Below are 19432 nucleotides of genomic sequence, written 5' to 3' on the forward strand. Positions count from 1 at the left end.
TGATTTTATTTATTAAATCATTTTGTGTTTATTGTGTTGTATTACATCCTAATTGTATCAAATATTATATGGAGGTTTTATCTGAATTCAACGAACACCCTATCTTTATTTTGAATTCATATTTCTTAACATGTAACAAGTGGAAAATTATTTTTTATTAGTAATTATGTTGAAATTTTTACGTAGCTGTTGTAACAAATAATACATTAACGTTTGAAATTTGATTGCCATTGTCAAAACCATCTTAATAATTACATCACAGCCAGCTATTTAAGTATACAATATTGAACTTTATCACGCTTTACAAGGCATCAGGTACTCTAGTCCTAGACGTCACAGATCATCACAGCTTATGTATGAACTAAGAGAAGCGGTCCTGACTCCTGACTCGTGAGGATAGTGTGCAGAAGTTGGCAGCACGTAATGGGTATAAAACAATAAGTCCAAGGCATACAAAAAAAATGCATGCATATTGGAAAATATAATTTGTCAGTAATCATTTACAATTGCTCTTCTGATTGTTATCATCATCATCATTCCCCCTTTTGTACCCAGTAGTGTATAGAGCACTGAATTGCAGCGTACCAAATGCAGCGTATTTTTACTATCGCACGAAGGTGGTCAGTCCTACGCTTCGGGTGCCAGTCCAGAAACAATGAAATATTGAATTTAAACAACCTTTAAAATCGTTATTTCACGTCCTCGAATGAGGCGAAATTATCTCCATTGGATTACCTTAAAAAAAAAAAGTATTTTAACCAATAAGAGGTGGATAAGGTCGTATGCAGAGAAAAAGTAAAAATTTCGGAAGAAGCAGTAAAAATGACTAAAAAATAAAGGTGCCGGTCACGGCAAAACCCAGTAGGTTTAATTGTGAAATTTATAAATAAAAGTGGAATGAAACTATGTACTTTTTTTATTATTATAATTAAAATGCAGATCCACCAAGAAACGTTAAAAGAAAAACTCAATATAGTAAAAGGTGCACTTGATTTTTAAAAAGAAGTTCGATTAAACATATTGACGTTTTGTTTCATGGATCGAAAGATTCGTCTACATAAACAAAGTTATTTTTAAATAAGAATATCTAATAAGATTACTGGTGGCCACTTTAAAATGTATAGTTTGTAGCTTGTATATTTTAACGTCCTTAAAGCGTTGATTACATGATTTTAGTGTTCACAGAAAATAAGAAACTTTGATTCAGTTACGACAAAAACAATAAAAACTTTTCGAATCATGTACGATAAATAAAAAATAAAATAAAAAGTACGCATTGTTGTTTGCAAACAACGTTATTTATTTTACGAAATACTTTTGTTCAAGTTTCTTTGTAAGTGTTTTGTTTATTGCGCAATGAAAAAAATCGATAGTAATCTGCGATTCTTAGGTCTTTGATAATAAAGGTACGTCTACGTGGTGGTCCATGAGAGCACGACTTGTCCGTACGTAATAAGCAGAACTGCAAGTCAATTGGTACACGCAATAAATGTGATAATAATTGAATATTTAGCTGTATTTATTACATATTTCACGGATGAATGTGCAACTTGTGACTGAAACTAGATCCTTATCAAACATTTCACAACTGGGGACCACATTGCCTAGTATTATCTATGCTGGCGCTGGCGGTGTGGTCTGAGGTTGATATTAAATTGAACAAAACAAGAATATAATCATATTTTCTTTTAAATATTTAACTTCCATTAACACGATATTTTGAAAGATGGGTGTAACGAACGAAATATCACTAATAATTTAACTACTTTGATTTTTAGTTCTTCTCACGAATTGGTGTTATTTGGGATAGAGCTTCCTGGATTTCTTCATCATTCTTGCAGTGTGCGATGTAGGTATTTCTTCATTTCTTCATCATTCATGCAGTGTGTGATGTAGGAGTATTGGTATGACTTAACTGAAATTCTTATACGGATCATGTTCTTTGATTATGAAAAGTTTGCATGTATTCTGGGTACCCATGTCTAAATCTTTGTACGCTTATTCGAGATTTTTCTCTAACGGAATTGATATCAATACTAATATTAGAATAAGAAAAAGAAAAAAGAAATATAAAAGGCTAACCTTTTTTTAAAACAAATATAAAACTGTCGAGATCAGTCATCGGCTGGGTCAACATTTACCAATTTGCCTAGGTATGTTGAAACATCCACATTTCTTCAATTATTCCAACCGTTGAAATTAATTTGTAAATTGAAAGAGCTGAAACCTTTTTACATGAGAGCGAGGTTCATCTGACTAAATTATTTCACCAACTAGGCAAATCAAAAGGTGATGTTGCCATAATTTATTTTCAAAATCAAAAATTTAAGTTTATTCTTTGATTGCTTTCCTGTTCAATTCATTACCTTCAAATCATTTTATTACTAAAATCATCATCATCATCATCATCAGCCGTCTCTTGTCCAATGTTGAACATAGGCCTCCCCTTTAGTCTCCATATTTCCCTATCCTGAGCCAACCGCATCCAACCACTTCCTGCAACTCGTCTTATGTCATCAGACCACCTTGTCTGAGGCCTGCCGACACTTCTTCTACCCGTTCTGGGTCGCCATTCCAGGACTTTTTTGGTCCATCTAGAGTCTGTGATTCTGGCTATATGACCAGCCCAGCTCCATTTCTGGTTGGCAGCCCTATGGACCACATCGGCGATCTTTGTTCTCGCTCTAATCCATGTATTGGTTTTTCTGTCTCTCAACGAAATACCCAGCATTCTCCTTTCCATGGCTCTCTGTGTCACTGATAATTTGTGTAAAATTTTTTTCGTGAACACAAAAGTTTCACAGCCATATGTCTAAAATACTTTGTCTTTATCAGTATATTCATAAATTCTCACTAAAACCATAATTTATCAATGTTTTTTTAATTTTTATATATTTATATTAATTAAGGTATTCGGTTAATGTTATTAATGTGTTTATTATATAAGTCCAGAGGGCTTTTACATTACAGATAAAAAATCAACTTCAAGCGTTGGCAAGTTAACATATAGTGAAACATACAGTAACTAAAAGTAGAAACAAAAAAAATAATACTAAGAAGCAAAGATAAATAAATGTATTGGACATAAATTATGCGATCCAGGTTGATTATAGATATAGTGAACAATGATATGTAATAGATTTGAGTGGAAAACTCCTTGATGATTTTCCGAATGTTTGCGTTTACTGTTTACCATATTGATGTGCCATATACGTTGTGTTTTTAAAAACTATTTTCATGTTTCTCATCTTATATAATATTTGTGATGATATACTTATGTGTCTGCGTCAACTAATTGCTCATCCCAACTCAACACAAGACTTATAGTCTCACGGAGTTGGGACTTATGTTTTAAATAATGTGTAATAAAAACCCATAAGCAAATAAATAACCAAAAAAACGGTCGAAAACCAAAAACATTTTGGCTGCATAAAACTTTAAAATATATTTTTCAACAATACATAAAAAAATGTTTTTTTAATTTTCTTATGGCGGGATTTTGAAAGTACGGCGTTTTGAAATTAAAAAATCTCGAGTATGATTTCCTTATTTTTTTTATCAGACTACAGCTTTAACAGAACGTTGTGGACTTTGACGCGCACAAATATATTACACGTGATTTAAAATTTATTAGAAATTATGGGAAGGATTTAAAATAATTAAGGCTTATGAATCATGCCCGTTTCACTTGTCTGTTAGTTCATATAACATTGTAAGTAGGTACAGTTTATTCAAATTTTAATTAATCTTGTCTAATATGTGCGTGAGAAGACGTCTATTTTTTGATCGACCTTAAATTAAATTCAAAAGTAATATAGATGCTCAAACGCAGGCAGAATGGTGAATGTTACATAGTTTGTAAAGTAGCCAATGACAGGCCATAAGCCCTGTTAAGGCCTAAAATTTTATATTACTTTCAATAAAATATTCTTCATTCCTCTTATTTATTTATTTTATTTCTTTTTAAATATATATTTAAAGTTTTTTTTTTAATAAGAGTTGCTTTATTATTGACCTTGCCTATAATATAAGGTTTATATTTCAAAAGTAGATTTTTCTGCAATTAAATTTCTTTAAATTTATCCAAACTGTTGGGATCAGGAGGGATATACACTAATGTGGGTCAATCAGGAACTTCTCAGCATTTGCTCACGTGGAGAGGAAACCACTTAAAACTCTTCAGGAGCCGGCCTATTGACAGTTTTCAACCGGCCTTACGTTCCACTAGAAGAGTGTTTGGCATTTTGTTCCCTACTTTGGTTTATTTTACCAATTTCCTGCACTATATTTATCATATATCATGTAAAATAAATAAATACATTAACACATTACAACAGGGATGGAGAATACCTTCCCGAGGGGGGGAAATCCAGTCTTTTGACTAAAAACATTTGGGCTAACTTAAATATTGTAAATGAATATATGTTTATAGCTAAACGTTACAACTGGGCCAGAAATTAAGATCGGCGGTGTCCGAAGTAAGTAGGAAACGATTTCACTAAAATGTCGTAACGCAAACGGCGAGTTATTTAAATCATAAGTATTTAATTAATAATTGCTTTAAACAGTTAATGTATTCGGTTGCAATACGGCACACTTGTTTATGAAACAACAGAAAGTCAAAAAGGTTTCATGTAATGTTAATAAGAGATATAGTTTGAGTAATACAAAGAGTTGGTGTTGTAGTATTTCTTAAGAAATGTAGTATAAAAGTAGTGTGTTTATATATATGTATATTTAATATTATAGTAAACATTTTCCAAATACACCGGAACCTCTTTCTATATTGTTTCGAAATAACGCAAAAAAAAAATAGAAAAAAAATAATGTACTTGAACATGTTTAATACAATGAAAGCATCCACCCCTTTCCCGAAACTGTTCATAAAGACTTGAGTCTTTCTTCAGTTTCGCATATCAATTTCTATTTTTTTAAAACTAATTAAGCGAAAATTTAATATTTCTTTACAATCAAACCGCGAAAATAACAAAACAAATAAACTTAAAAAACTTTCATTGTACCCCTTAGTACAGCATTGTCAGTTTGTGATCAATCAAATACACATGTTCAGTACAATCACCTTTTTCTAATTTTCCCGTATGACAGTGGAGGAATAGAGTGTTAGTTCCAAATTGAGACCGCGGCCGCACGCTCCAGATCCGCTTCGGAAAGGAAGAAGAACGCAGTAATACAAACAAATCAATCGACGACACGAAACCCAAATACATATAGGAAATATTAGAATAATTTGCTCTATACAACATGCACTCAAGCAACAGAAGAAAAACAATACGTATCTGTACCAAATCACAGAGGAACATCAAATTATCTAGACACTACCGGAAAAAACCTAACACAGATTCTAACATGATCCCTATCGAACTCAGGCGAAATTACTTTTCGTTATATTACTGAATTCCTCGCAAAAACCATTTTCCTAATACCAACAGTAGAAACAATTCTATGCAAAGACCTTAATCGTCCTAACAAACTCTCAGACCTTAACGCAGACGAAACGGGTCCTAGAGCATGGTCGTGGAACATGTTTAATAGTAAAATACTCTCAGATCAGTTATAATTCGTTTCCGCTTACATATATGCCCTTTCGCTCTAATGCAAGCAATATTGCGAACAATAGCGTTCCAAATTTTTGGTTTGGTTTTTATACGTTTATGATTCAAATCATTAATTGAAGAGCTTTCACACTTATAGATTACGCAGACAGGTTATAGTCTAAGCTGTCTTTTGGTTCAACAACAAACATGTAACAGACGGTTTTGGTTTGCGATTGCAATTCACGACCTGTGGTGATATTCTAAACGCTTTCGCGGCCGTAGAGAGAACTTTTGTCTTGCGTATTTTGTATGTAAATACGCGAGATAAAAGTTCTTTCTACTGCCGCGAGAGCGGTTCAGAATAGCAGCGCTGGGCCCGTATTCTAATGGGAAGTTAAGTTTATCTTCAATATCACTATATTTATTTTTATTTATATTCCCTTTACGAAAAATCTCTCATTCATTTTCAATTATTTTAAATTTTGTTTGCTATAAGTACCTAGGTAAATTATTTATAAAAATAGTTTTAATGCAAAAAATAATTTGGACTTTATTGACGTAATCAAGCATGCGTATCAATATCCCTACTTATAGGTCAAAACGAAACTCGGTTTCCAAGTTATGTTCAATTTGTTACCAAAAAATCTGAGAAATGGTACTACCAAAAGTGACAAGGGCAAAATAATAGACTGGCTATTCGATCAGGAGTTTATATATTAAAAAATGGAATATTTGTATATATAGATTTTTATAAAAGAGAATTTATAACTCAGTAATATTCTCATGGATGTTTATGTGTGTATATGTATGCTCATATGTATGTATGTGTATATATGTATGTATGGATATGTATGTGTGCATGTACGGGTATACATATGTATGGATATGGATGAGGATGTGATATAGATATTGACTTAGATATAGATATAGATTAAGATATAGATATGGATATTTTAATAAATAATGTTTTTAATAAAATGCTTTGTGCCTATTAAATATGTACACACTTCTGTTTTAAATTTTGGTACTCCGGTTCTGTATTTATTTATTTTTTATCTTAAAATTGCGTTATCATTCACTTATTTTTTGCTTTTTTTTACATCTTTCCAAATATTTTTTTGAAAGCATAAATTATATGTACTTTTTCTCTCCTTATATTTAAGTTAGTAGTAAATATTATTATACAGCTATGTAGGACTATCATATTATAAATTGTAAAGGATCTTTACCGACAAGCCATATTCATTGGCTTGGTGAGTCCTCTAAAAAACAAATAAATTTAAAAATGTTTTAAAAATAACTAAAATGTATGTAAATTATAAATAAATAAATAAAATTAAATAAATAAAAATAAAAATAGAAAAATGGTTTTATTAAAATAAAAGTGATGACAGATAGTGTTTTCTGGGTTATTATGCCGTGTTTGTGGGCTTTGTATTGCCGACGTTTCGGAGCACATTGCAGTGTCCATCTTCAGGGCTGAATGTATGAGTGTAGTTTTTAGTGTGTTTAATTGTGAGGAATTTGTACCGTGTCGCAGTCGGGCAATGTATGTGGTTAAGTGTGTGGAGTTTGTACCGTGGGCTTTGGAAGCACCGGGTACCATGAGGTTCGTAGTCGTAACCCATCATCCCTGTTTATGTTATTAGGATGCTTATATATTTCTATGGCTTCCTTTATTAAACGGGCTTGATGATTTTTGGGCTTTCCAAGGACATTTGGCTCAAATGAGAAATTATGCCCTGTTTCTATGTAGTGCTCTGCAAGAGCTGATTTATCCGGGTAGCCCAACTTGCATGCACTCTTGTGCTCTTTTATTCTTGTCATTATGTTTCTGGCAGTCTGCCCTATGTAGATTGTTTCACAGCTTTTGCAATTTAATTTATATACTCCATCTGTTTCAAGTGGGTCCCGATCTTTTACTGATTTTAGCCTACAAACACGGCATAATAACCCAGAAAAACACTATCTGTATTCTGAAGGCCGTGAAAATCTACGAACCTTAAAAGTGATGAGTTGGAAATGTGTTATGTGTTATTTTTTAAAATGATTTATTCATTCCAACTATCTCTAACTCTTCGAGACCAAACCTCCTGTGTTGAGTAGGGATACAACACAATCGAAAGTGGAAGTATTCATATTTAAAAATAAAAAAAACAAAAATTAAAGCAAAAATAAAAATTCCACGTCACTATCTGAAAACACGAAGCATTATGTGTCATACATCATATCATGTTATTCTTATTTTGCTATAAAAAAATATTCTGCATTCGATTTAAAAACATAATTTATAGTGAAACGTGCAATAAAATAATGTTTATAACAATGAAGAAGGAAGTATTCGAAGATAATGAGAAATAAATAAGTAATTTACGGTAGTAGTGTTTTCATGCAAGTACAATAAAGGAAACTGAAAGTAAAACTATTGGTGACTTTGTTTTTTCATTACAACTAGTAAACATTTAGAGCTTGAAATCATCGATACTTGGTATCCGTGAAAAACTACATAAAAACCATAAACTTTTTCTACTATTAAAGATGTTTCTACAATATTTCCGTTTAAATCATTCCAGAAAAAACATTTTCTTTCTCTTACTCAATCTTTCCTCTTTTCCTTTCTTTTTATTCCCCTTTCACATTGAAGACTATTATATTAACTAATTAATACGTATGCATGATTTTGTATCTACTTCGTATTGTTCATTATTTTTTCTCGCATACTTTTTAAAATTTCAATAATTAAACAATCAACAAACACCTTTTATTTTGTTGGTCGGTTGGAAGATGTTGCCATTTGGTAAAAAGCCCGCCAATGTGCCAAATATGTACGTACAAGAAGTTAAATATATAAATAAATATAACTGGGCCGTTACACCATGAAAATTTAACTTAAATAAGTGTTGCGTTTTAGTCAGCATGGTCAAAATGTGTTATTTCGGCATACTTTTTTCAAAAAAATTATTTCGTCCATTTTGACGAAAGCGCAACAAATAAAACTGTTAACTTCTTCAAACGGGCAAAAACGCACGTCATTATTAAAATATTGAATGGAAAATACTACTTGCTGCGCTTACGTTTTATGATTTTTATATTTTTCAAATATAATTGTATTCATTATTGCTTTAAAATTGACACTGAATCTTCTTAAAATGTGTACTTTTTTATATTTCCTTATTACGTTTAATTTTTGAGTGATTGGTAATGAATCAGATTTTTCTTCAAGCTTTGTTTAGTGAAATGCTGGGGTTTTCCTTAAAAATTGATCTCAATTATATCATAAATATTTACGTATTGAAATCAGTTTTGATTTCAAATGCGAGATTTACATAATATCACATTTGGAAGTTTCCATAAAACAGCGTTCAATATCAGGTACACTTCAATTATATCACTAAAGTACCTAGCTACATTTTGTCATTCTAAACTAAAGTAGCTGAGCTAATTTGAGAAATTAATGTATGGTAAGTATGTCTTATCGGAACCTTGTAATCGAGTTTTTTGGAACTTTGAAAGTAGGCCTTGCATATTTATTAATACTAAGGTGCATTATGATTTTCATCATAATTCAAGTTAAAAAAATTAGTTAATTTTCATATTCCACTATTCATTTATGTTTATTGATAATATTTACAGGACCTCGACTCACATGTTTTATACGTGTATGATTCATAACATTGATTTAAAAAAAATATACATATATTATTTACATGGAAATATAATTACAAAAATACACTTTAGAAAAAAACATCTTAAAATTATGCTATAAAATGAATTGGAAAAAATGCCCACAAAGACTACAGCACATATATAGCACATACAGGAAAAGAAAAGAAAAGAAAAGAAAAGAAAAGAAAAGAAAAGAAAAGAAAAGAAAAGAAAAGAAAAGAAAAGAAAAGAAAAGAAAAGAAAAGAAAAGAAAAGAAAAGAAAAGAAAAGAAAAGAAAAGAAAAGAAAAGAAAAGAAAAGAAAAGAAAAGAAAAACAAAAGAAAAACCAAATTAACATATGCTGAAATTACGAAAATATGATTTATTTGCAGTATGCATTTATTTTAAATTATATTTTTTTAATTTCGTCAAAAAATGTGTCTATCTGCTCCTTCCATGCTAATCCAAGACCTTAAAACCACTTTAAACTGTACCAGTGATTTAATGTTTTGTAATTCCTTGGTTAGAAGATTGAAGGATCTTGGACCAACATGTAAGGAGTGCCTCTGTGCAAACTTAGTTCTGCATCCTGGAACTGACTGTACACTATTAGATCTATTACTAATACGATTAAAATTATTACTAAACAATTCCATAGTATAGTGCTTTCACACTAATAGACTACGCAGACAGGGTATAGTCTAAGCTTATAACCGAGTTGCACAGTTTAAGCCCGAGCTGTGCCAGCGGGTGCCCTGCAAGACATTGGACCCTCCCAATTAATTAATAAATGTAATTAGACCGTTTCCAGCCTCCAGAAATAAAATGGAGATTTTATCATCATAATCATTCCCTTTCCACACTGAATGGTGCATAGGGCACTGCATTGGTACACCAATCGCAGCGTATCTTGATCATTTTTGTTACATGAAGGTAAGGTGATCATTCTTACGCTTCAGGTACTAGTCTAGGGACTATGAAATATTGGTAATTAGTGTAAAAACACGCTTTTAAATAATATTTCATTTCAACCATGTCGGGAATCGAACCCGAGACCTCTTGCGTAGTAGGAAAATGTGCTGATTATTACACTACGAGGTTGACTAATGTAGATTTAGCGATACACAAAAACAAAATTGAAAATCAAAAAAGATTCGAAGAATTACCTATCTTTAAAAGTCGGTTTCTTTTATTTTTGCTCTGGAATAATCTTAAAAATTCGCCGATAACTCCAAATTGCGTCGTACTAGTTTGTCTGTCAAAAACCGCCTGCGCGTTCAAAATGACCGAAAATTGACAGATTAATTAAAAAAAATAATCTAGGAAAAAAATAGGCGATTACAATAATTATGTATTTAAATTCTTATTTCAAATATTGCGCGTAATTTTCAAATCAAACTGGTGTTGTACGAAGATTTTTTTTAAATTATAGGAAACATTTATAGGTATGCCTTAAAAATACTTTAAATCGTCATCCACGTATTCTTGAGTTACATTCTTCATGGAATAAACATGTAAAATGTTCATTTCTGGTGGATTTTATTTAATGAAATTCTCAATATAGTGATGAAATATGTAAAAATTATAGATAAAATAGTATTTAATATTTATTATACTTTGTTAGTCGAGTTTTTCTACTGACATTTCTTGGTGGAACTGCATTTTAATTATAATAATAAAAATAAGTATATGGTTGTATTCCACTTTTATTTATACATTTTTACCTGTGACGGGGTTTCGTGGTGACCGACATCGACACCGAATAAAACTATATACGTATTTTTATTATTATACTTTGATTCCCTATCGATTTTTATTTAAAAAATGGAAACCGTACCGCATACACTTAGGGCCTTACTCATTAACTCGGCGTATAGTTGCGCCTAAGTATAGTGGTATAATTCGGATGGAAATACCATCCTTATTTTACCACTATAATAAGGATGGTATTCCTATCCAAATTATACCACTAGACTTCAGTGTAACTTTATGTCAAGTTTATGAGTAAGGCCCAATATTATCAAATTTTGAAGAATACATAATTTCTTATGTTGACCATATATCAGCCGTCATCAATTTCTCTAACAATTCACACCATAGATTTTATAATATAATCCCAATTTAGTATACCCATGCACACGCCGCCGCCGTGCCTATATTGCCTATATGGGAATTTTTTTGTTTTAATAAATAAAATGATATATTATGTCATAAGAAATGTACTAAAATACAAATAAAAAAAAAAAAAAAAAAATTCAATAATAATAAATACAGTCAGCATTTTCTTAAATTTGGCAATTGTTAAAAATTTCCATTGAATTCTATCATTTGCTGTATGTTTTATTGTGTTTGTTCTTTACTGTGCATCTTTTACAATTTTACATGCATTTTTCTCGATTAAACTATGTACTTTGGTAAAAAAAAATGTTACTTGCTTTGCATACTAACTTAATACAAATTCTCAATCGATCAATCACAAGTTAGAATACAAAAGTCGAATTAAATAATACCAATTATACTAGGTGATTTCGATAACTAAAATATTCAGATTTGGTATCTTATCTACTTTAAAATCGAAATATTTATTTAATTGTCCAGTATCTTTCCTCATTACCTCACCAGGCACTTAGGATTGTATTACGCTATCTAATTCGATACAGAATAAGATAGTGACATTCATGTTATTATTTTGATGTAAGTAAAGTTCCTAGGCCATATATACAAAATAAAAATAGTAGTTGTCAGAAGAAACATTAAGGCCCAATACATAAACTAGCAGACGGCTGACTCCAGATATTTTATTTATTTACATAGTCCCACATCCCGCAGTACGAATTTACAAAATGCAACTCAAACCGACGCGACGTACGGCGCCAGAACTGACAAATAAATGAACATATCGTTAGAATTATTTACATAAAAATTTATATGGATACAGGTGACTAGCGTGTCAAAATATTCCCAAAGGTTGATTGAATAAAGTGGAAATCGAATTATTTTGTAGTTATCCATTTAGAGTAGTATTTAACTTATTTTGTCAGGGATTATGAAATGATTTTTTGATAAAATGTCTGTAACAGGCGCACGGATTCTAATAAGATAAGGATAAGTTCTTGCAATTTTTTCTCATGGCATTTTTAGAAATTCAATTTGAAATTTCAATCACTTGATATTTTCTTAACTATCAGTATATGAATAATAGTTAAATCATCCGTACGTAATATTGCTTTTTATGAAATGATGGGAGGTAATTTTTTTGAACCCTAATTTATGTTTATGTTAAAATAAAAATTTATCTTCAACAACAAAGTTTTGAGTATAATAAAAAAATCAACATATACATGCAATGCAGAATGTAGAATTTTTTTATTTTAAATCACACCAATAAAGGTTTCGGCCACGTGGTGATCAAAAATCAACAGTGGAAACAGTAGAAAATATAGGTATTAAAACTATCAAATTCTATTTTGTTCGTATGATGGAATTTTTTTCAGCAGTATTATATTCCGATTTGAAAAAATAATTTAAGTCATAAATAAAATTATTTCATTAATGCTTTCTCAATTTCTAAACAATCTAGTATTGACGAACGTAGTATCTGCTAATAAAATAATGGAATTACGTTGGTGTTATTTATGTCACTTTCAACGAAAGTATAAAAATATTTTAACAATATTTTCTAAACATTTGAGAAAAATCTGATACGAAAGTGAATAAAAATAGTTGGCACTTTCATGTTAAAAAATTTCACCTGTGGAATGAGCTGTTGAGAGAAATGATTTAGTAACGACAGATATGGTAAAACTGGTTATGCTCAGAGCATGACTGACCAGTACAAATAGATCACAAATTAATTAATGCACTCATTACCACTGATTAGCACACACGCCCTCAAATTACATTTTTTGTGTTTTTAATGACCTAGTAAAATATTTTGTTGGTTATTTCGTATCACATTTGTCATTTTTTGTCTATTTGTTTTGAAACGAGAGTTGATATTGTTTTTGACTCATATTACTAAATCTTTTATTTAAAATTTAAAGAGTTATTTTTTAACTAGGCGGTTATGGGAATTTAGTTCCAGTTATGGTTATCACGTTAATCTAGTGCAATGCGCGTATTCCGGATTTTGCCTTGAGTTTTTTTTTTCATAGATTTTTTTTAAATTTTAAATTAATTAATTTAGTCCTTAAAAACAAAAGAAACAATAACAAAAAAAAACACCAGATTTTGACTAATATTTTAACTATTGCTAAACAAAGAATGTTTAATTTTCGTTTAAACCTAGTATCTATGTGTAATCAATTTTATTTAATTATTATGTACTATAAAACTTATGACTTTCACTAAATTACTAAGTACTTTAAGTCTTTAAGCTCAACATTATTCATCGTGCGCTTTATTGAAATTTGGTAAGGTATCCGAAATAAAATTATGTTATTGGATTTAATTCTACTTTTTAAAAAAAATAAACAAGCTTGTAAAATGTATTTCTTTATTTTTATTTGGGAAAAAAACAACCATTTTTACATATATTGTATACATAAAATAAGAATTTATATAAACGAAAATTGTGAAAACAGTCAATAAAAATTTCCACAGTGGTGTAAGCTATTGACTAAGTACATTATCGGTATCAAAATAAAAGCAATTAACAATTAAAAAATGTTATGCACTTAGAAGTTGCAAATAAAATAAAAATACATATATTTATATGCAGTTATAAAAATAAATTGAATAGAAACAACATAAATTTAAATTTAAAGAATAAGAAAAGAAAAAAGTTATTTAAAAATAATGTAAATGGTACAAAATATAATAATGAACATACTAGTACGTACATAGTTACTGACATCGTGATAACGGGACGTGTTTTGACGTGTTAGGACATTATCAAAAAAACGTTCTAACAAGACTAAACGCGTCGCATTATACACTCTTGTATATTTAAAAAACAAAAGTAGAATTATATCCAAAGAAAGTATTTTATTCTGGATACCTTACCAAATTTCAAAATGTAATTTTACCAATTATCTGCATACACAATAAATGCGCTCTTTATTTTTTTCGTAACCTAAAACCTACACGAGTAAGACTGTTTTTTTAGTAAATATGAGACATAAATAGTTGTCTACTTTACAAGGTATCAATCAGATTCTCCAGTTTTCTTTGTACTACAACAGGCCAGGAGGCCAAGTTACAGTGGTGAATTACAAAAATCACATTCTAATTTTTGTGTTTTCACCGGAAATCAAACTTGGAGCTTTCCGGATGGAATCGTTTTGGATGTTCATTACTGCCAGTTTTTCAGCAGTTCACATCACAAATATAGGAGGACAAATTTCAGTAACAAAGAACCCAGGGGAATATATTTTACACTTTATGCCCCGAAAAAGGGAGCGGTAGATTAACTTCGCAATAAAAATGTTTATTTAAACTTATCGATTTATTAAAATAAGGATTAAATGAAGTAGTGCCTGTCGGATGGAAATAAATATGAAACGTTTGATAGGTAAGTATTGCAAACTGCCACGCTTTGGCGTGAAACTGCAGAATCATTTATAAAGGTTAACGAAATCAGATGTTAAAAAAATACACTTCTTTGCTTGGTCAAAAAGATAAATAATTAAAAAAAATATAAAATATTTTCATATGTTGGTAGGAAATGGTTTTTTTTCCAAATTAATAAATTAAATCCCATTTTTTGTTATTAGTATTTTTTTTAATAGTTCACTCCGTAATTATTTTTTCAATTGTTCGGAATGTGATACGGTTTAAAACTTGTTATCAAGTAAGTGTCAAAAGCTTCTATAATTACATACCAATATATTACGCAAATCTCGGCTCAGTAACATGTGCCACTAGTATATAAGTTCAGATTCAGAGATATTTGTCACAGTTGATAAGAACACATACTCCAATAAACCTTGTCTTTTAACAACACATTAATAATCAAAATGTTTGGAAAGGTGAGAAATACATATTTATTTATTTTTTACTGCGCCTAAAAAAATCTGTGTATACGATTACTAAATAATCTAGAGAAATTAATATCTTACATAAGTCAATCTCCAAACCTAATACTGACTTGACTATTAAATAAAGTACTACTGTAATTTATAATCGTACAGATATGTGTAAAACAATTAAAAAATAACATGTATCATATATGTATTTATTATTGAAGGTTATCACAATAAATTCAATTTTTTTTTTTTAACTTTCCAATATTTTTAAACTTTTAAATAAATAAATTTTTAACTGAAATCTATATATCTCATTTATAAATCATATTTCTATATATGAAAATACATTTATGCGCTTTGTAGCTGCAAGACGTGTTGTAATCCTGCTTTTATTTGTAAACGATTTTAAATAAAAAAAACACCCCGTCTAAAAAAGAGCCATTACGTAAAATACGTGTAACTATGAATTAAATAGTCAATTTCGTTGTCTTATGGTAAACGCGTTCGCCTACCGTGCAACAGGTCTCGGGCCGTCACAATAGATCTTCACACTTCGCAGTGACGTCAGGAGCTTATATAGCACTGACCCCCCACTTTAAAGAATAGGTCTCGTGTTTAATTCTCGACATCATCATCATAGGCTCAACAGCCCTGGGTGGGCATTGGTTGCATCAAGGAGTCTCCTCCACTCTTGCCGGTCCACTGCCCTTCGTCTCCAGTTCCTCACTTACAATGTTGTGGTATCCGCATTGATGCAGTATATCCATCGCATTTTGGGCCTTCCTGGTCTTTGTCGTCTTTGTGGCACAGAGAGAGTTAAGCGTTTTATGGGGTTTTCGTCTTCCATTCTAATTATATTATAAAGTATAGGATTGTATAAAATATTTATTTCAATGATGGTTTTCACAAAAAAATATTTCATAGTCTCTTGGCGTAAGACAGATAATCTTTCTTTAATATAAAAAAAAACAATTGGTGCACAATTTGGCGTGGATATGGAAATTATGGTGATGATGATTAGGTTAGTAAAAGGATTAAAAATAAAACTCGTTTTTGAGAATAAGGAATATTGACGCGCATTTTTCTCAAATATATTATTTAAAAAAATTACGTGTTCACAATCGACTAAACGGCAATTTTTAATTAAAGAAACTAGTACAATTAAACTTATATGGTTCTTGCTTATTATTATGTATGCATTATACCTTTGTATATTACTTATTAGCCTCTATATTTTTTTACACATTTTTATAAAAGCAGATGGTTTTCATGCATAGGCCAATTTTTTAATATTTTAAATCAGCTTTTATTACATTTAATAAAACAACCATGAATAAACATGATTTCAAACTAAACTTCAAATACGTCCCTTTTCTTCTTCCTGGCACTGACCCAACTCTTTGCATAGGTACGCTGTTAGGGTCGGCTCTTCTCGCTCTTGGGCTGTATATTTTTCAGTTCTGGGTGTCGCTTTCATCTTCTAGGAGAATTTTGGAGCATTGAGTTATCCAGCAGTTCTTTGGTCTTCCTCTGTACGACTGTCGAGGAAGATTCACATATTTTGCCAGATTTACTGTTTGGTCTGGTGGTCTCCGTCTCATGTGCTCGTACCATCGCTGGTCTCTTTTTTCCAGCTTACTGTTAATGTCAGTTGCATCCAGGCAATCACAAATGTTTCTACGGTACTCCTGCAGGCCACCTAAGCGATCGCATTTCTCCTTTTTATAGTTGCCTAATAAAGAAATTGTTCATAAATATATTAAATGTGATCAAAGCAAACCCTAAATACATTAAATAAACATTTGCTAAAAAACGCCTTTATACGTATTAATAAATATTGATATTACAGGTATGTGTACTCTTCGCTTTGGTGGCAGCTTGCTACGCCCAACACCAGATACACCACCCCTCAGAGCACGGCCACGGTCACGCCGTGTCTTCCCAGAGTATCGTCCTGCAGCACCACGCCCCCGCGCACCACGCGCCCGCGCACTACGCCCCCGTGCACTACGCCCACGCGCCCGCTGTCGTGGCCCATCACGCCCCCGCTATCGTGGCCCATCACGCTCCCGTCCACGCGCACAAGCATGAAGAAGAATACGTGAGTAAAATTAGATAATGCGATTGCAATGCAAGAAAGGAAGAAAGGATTAAGCACACGTTCAAATTTTTACATACGTTTACATTTAAACATAAGTATTTGTTTCATTTAAATTATTTATTGACAATTCTTGATGGAATTCCATTGTAATGATGTAATAACTTAAATTTCCATATAAATTATTAATTTAAAAAATACTTGGTACACTTCCACTTATTTATTTTGACCAATTAGCGCTTTCACCTATCTAATGGGCATCTTCAGACTGGTGGTTCAAACTGGAAATATTTGTGTTTATGTTTGAAAGAAAACAGCAATAACTCAAATCTGTCAGCTGTTAATTCTTAGTTTCGCAAAAAGTTATATTTTGTTTCTCAGCTTGGCGAAAACTCACTGTAATACGATATTATTTAATTGGCCGACCAAGTTTGTGTCCCCTTTTCATACGTTTCATAAAATAAAAGCTTTTTTAGTTTTCTATTACCTTTATGACTCACGTATCTCTAGAAAAAAAATTATGTGGAAACCTCTTAAAGTACCTTACGCACTGATTGATGTTTTTACTTCTAATCGAAGTGAGACATTCTTCGTTTTGTAGTTTATGTGTTCTCATATTGCCATCGTATTGTGTATATTGGTAAATAATTCCAGGTAGATTAAATCAAAGACAACTTCACACAAATTTGAAAAAAAATAATTAAACTGATAATCTTGATCAATAAGAATAATTACATACGTAGATACATAATTCCAGTTTTAACGTATTTATTTTCATGCGAATTTTTTCATAAAATAAAATACATAGCCGAACCAACACTATTACAAAACAGTTTACCTTTGATTTTTAATTATAAGTATTGATTTATAATTGCAATGAATAGAGATATTGTGCATTACTGACAGGCATTTTTGTTTAGGGTCACCCCGCTTACAAGTTTGAGTACAGCGTATCCGACCACCACACCGGGGACATGAAGGAGCAGGCAGAGGAGAGGGACGGGGACGTGGTGAAGGGACACTATTCCCTGCTGCAGCCCGATGGTCACCTCAGGACTGTCCACTACTCTGCCGATAAGCACAGCGGGTACGACCATACGGCATTTATTACAATACATTGATAGTAAATATCTTTTTAAAAGCAGTCAATAATCTCTAACTTGAGGCTCTTACAACATTTCAACATTTCTAGCATTATATTTTGTATTTTTGTGGTGCAAAATAATATTTTCATTGCCTTAAAGAAGTTCTAACTAGTGTCGGGAAATCAGATCGCTATTGGAATTCCGAGTCTCATAACAAAAAGAAACTAGAAGGTGTGCGTCTATGTTAATATAATAAATATGTGACCACTACTGCCTTTATAAATACGGTTGTCTACTATAAAGCACTGCAAATTCCAATATATCTCAAAGTTTGTAGTTGAAATCTTCTTTTAACTACTTTCCGCACAACACAGTCTCAATAATTTATCACATAAAAGTGAGCTGTTAAATCATATTCTCTTTTGATGCCGGTCCAGAATACTATGACATATGTTGGCGAAATAACATTGATTCTGGAAAAGATTGTTCGTATTAACCAAACGCAATAAAAATCATTCTATAGAGAAAAATCACTACAACATTTTTACTAAATAAATTGGGCTGATAGACTAACCATAAGACTTATTTTAGACGGGTTGTACAGATCTACACGATACGATTAAATAAGTGTGGATCGGTTTTTATTTCACCATTAAAATTTTCAATTCCTGGAGCAGGTAGTCCGTTTTTCTAATGTGGTATAATGAACTTCTGACCTGACACAGGTTTTTCCCTTAAGAGTTTATACTGTACATGTGATTATATTTTTAACCTTTAGTAGGATAATTGTCAATTTTTAATACAAGTATACACTACTTAAAAAAATAAAAATAGAATTCTATTTTTTAATAAAAAGGATAAAAAATGCGTTAATAGAATATCACATTTCAAAGTGCCTTTTTTCATTTACAGGTTCAACGCTCAAGTGCAGTACTCCGACCATCATCATGGACACCAATAAGCCCCATTGGCTTATTAATTCAACTTTCCTTGAATTATTATGTGATATACGTTAATCTCTGATTCCGCCATTTTATTTTATTTATTTCGTCAATAAATATTTTTTGCAAATAAATTTTAAA

The 19432-nt window shown here is 31.1% G+C and overlaps 1 protein-coding gene across 1 annotated transcript; it reads left to right on the forward strand.

Moving 5' to 3' along the window:
* The first annotated feature begins 15096 nt into the window (after nt 1–15096).
* Nucleotides 15097–19432, forward strand: LOC148271145 (uncharacterized). The gene is made up of 4 exons (XM_088241779.1): nt 15097–15170; nt 17017–17268; nt 18186–18352; nt 19263–19432. The coding sequence occupies exons 1-4, from the start codon at nt 15159–15161 to the stop codon at nt 19309–19311; spliced, it is 480 nt and encodes a 159-aa protein (XP_088097905.1). The 5' UTR covers nt 15097–15158; the 3' UTR covers nt 19312–19432.

This window comes from Micrasema longulum, unplaced genomic scaffold, assembly GCF_059751315.1.
Source record: "Micrasema longulum isolate JH-2025_06_02 unplaced genomic scaffold, ASM5975131v1 h1tg003074l, whole genome shotgun sequence".
NCBI classification, from domain to species: Eukaryota; Metazoa; Arthropoda; class Insecta; order Trichoptera; family Brachycentridae; genus Micrasema; species Micrasema longulum.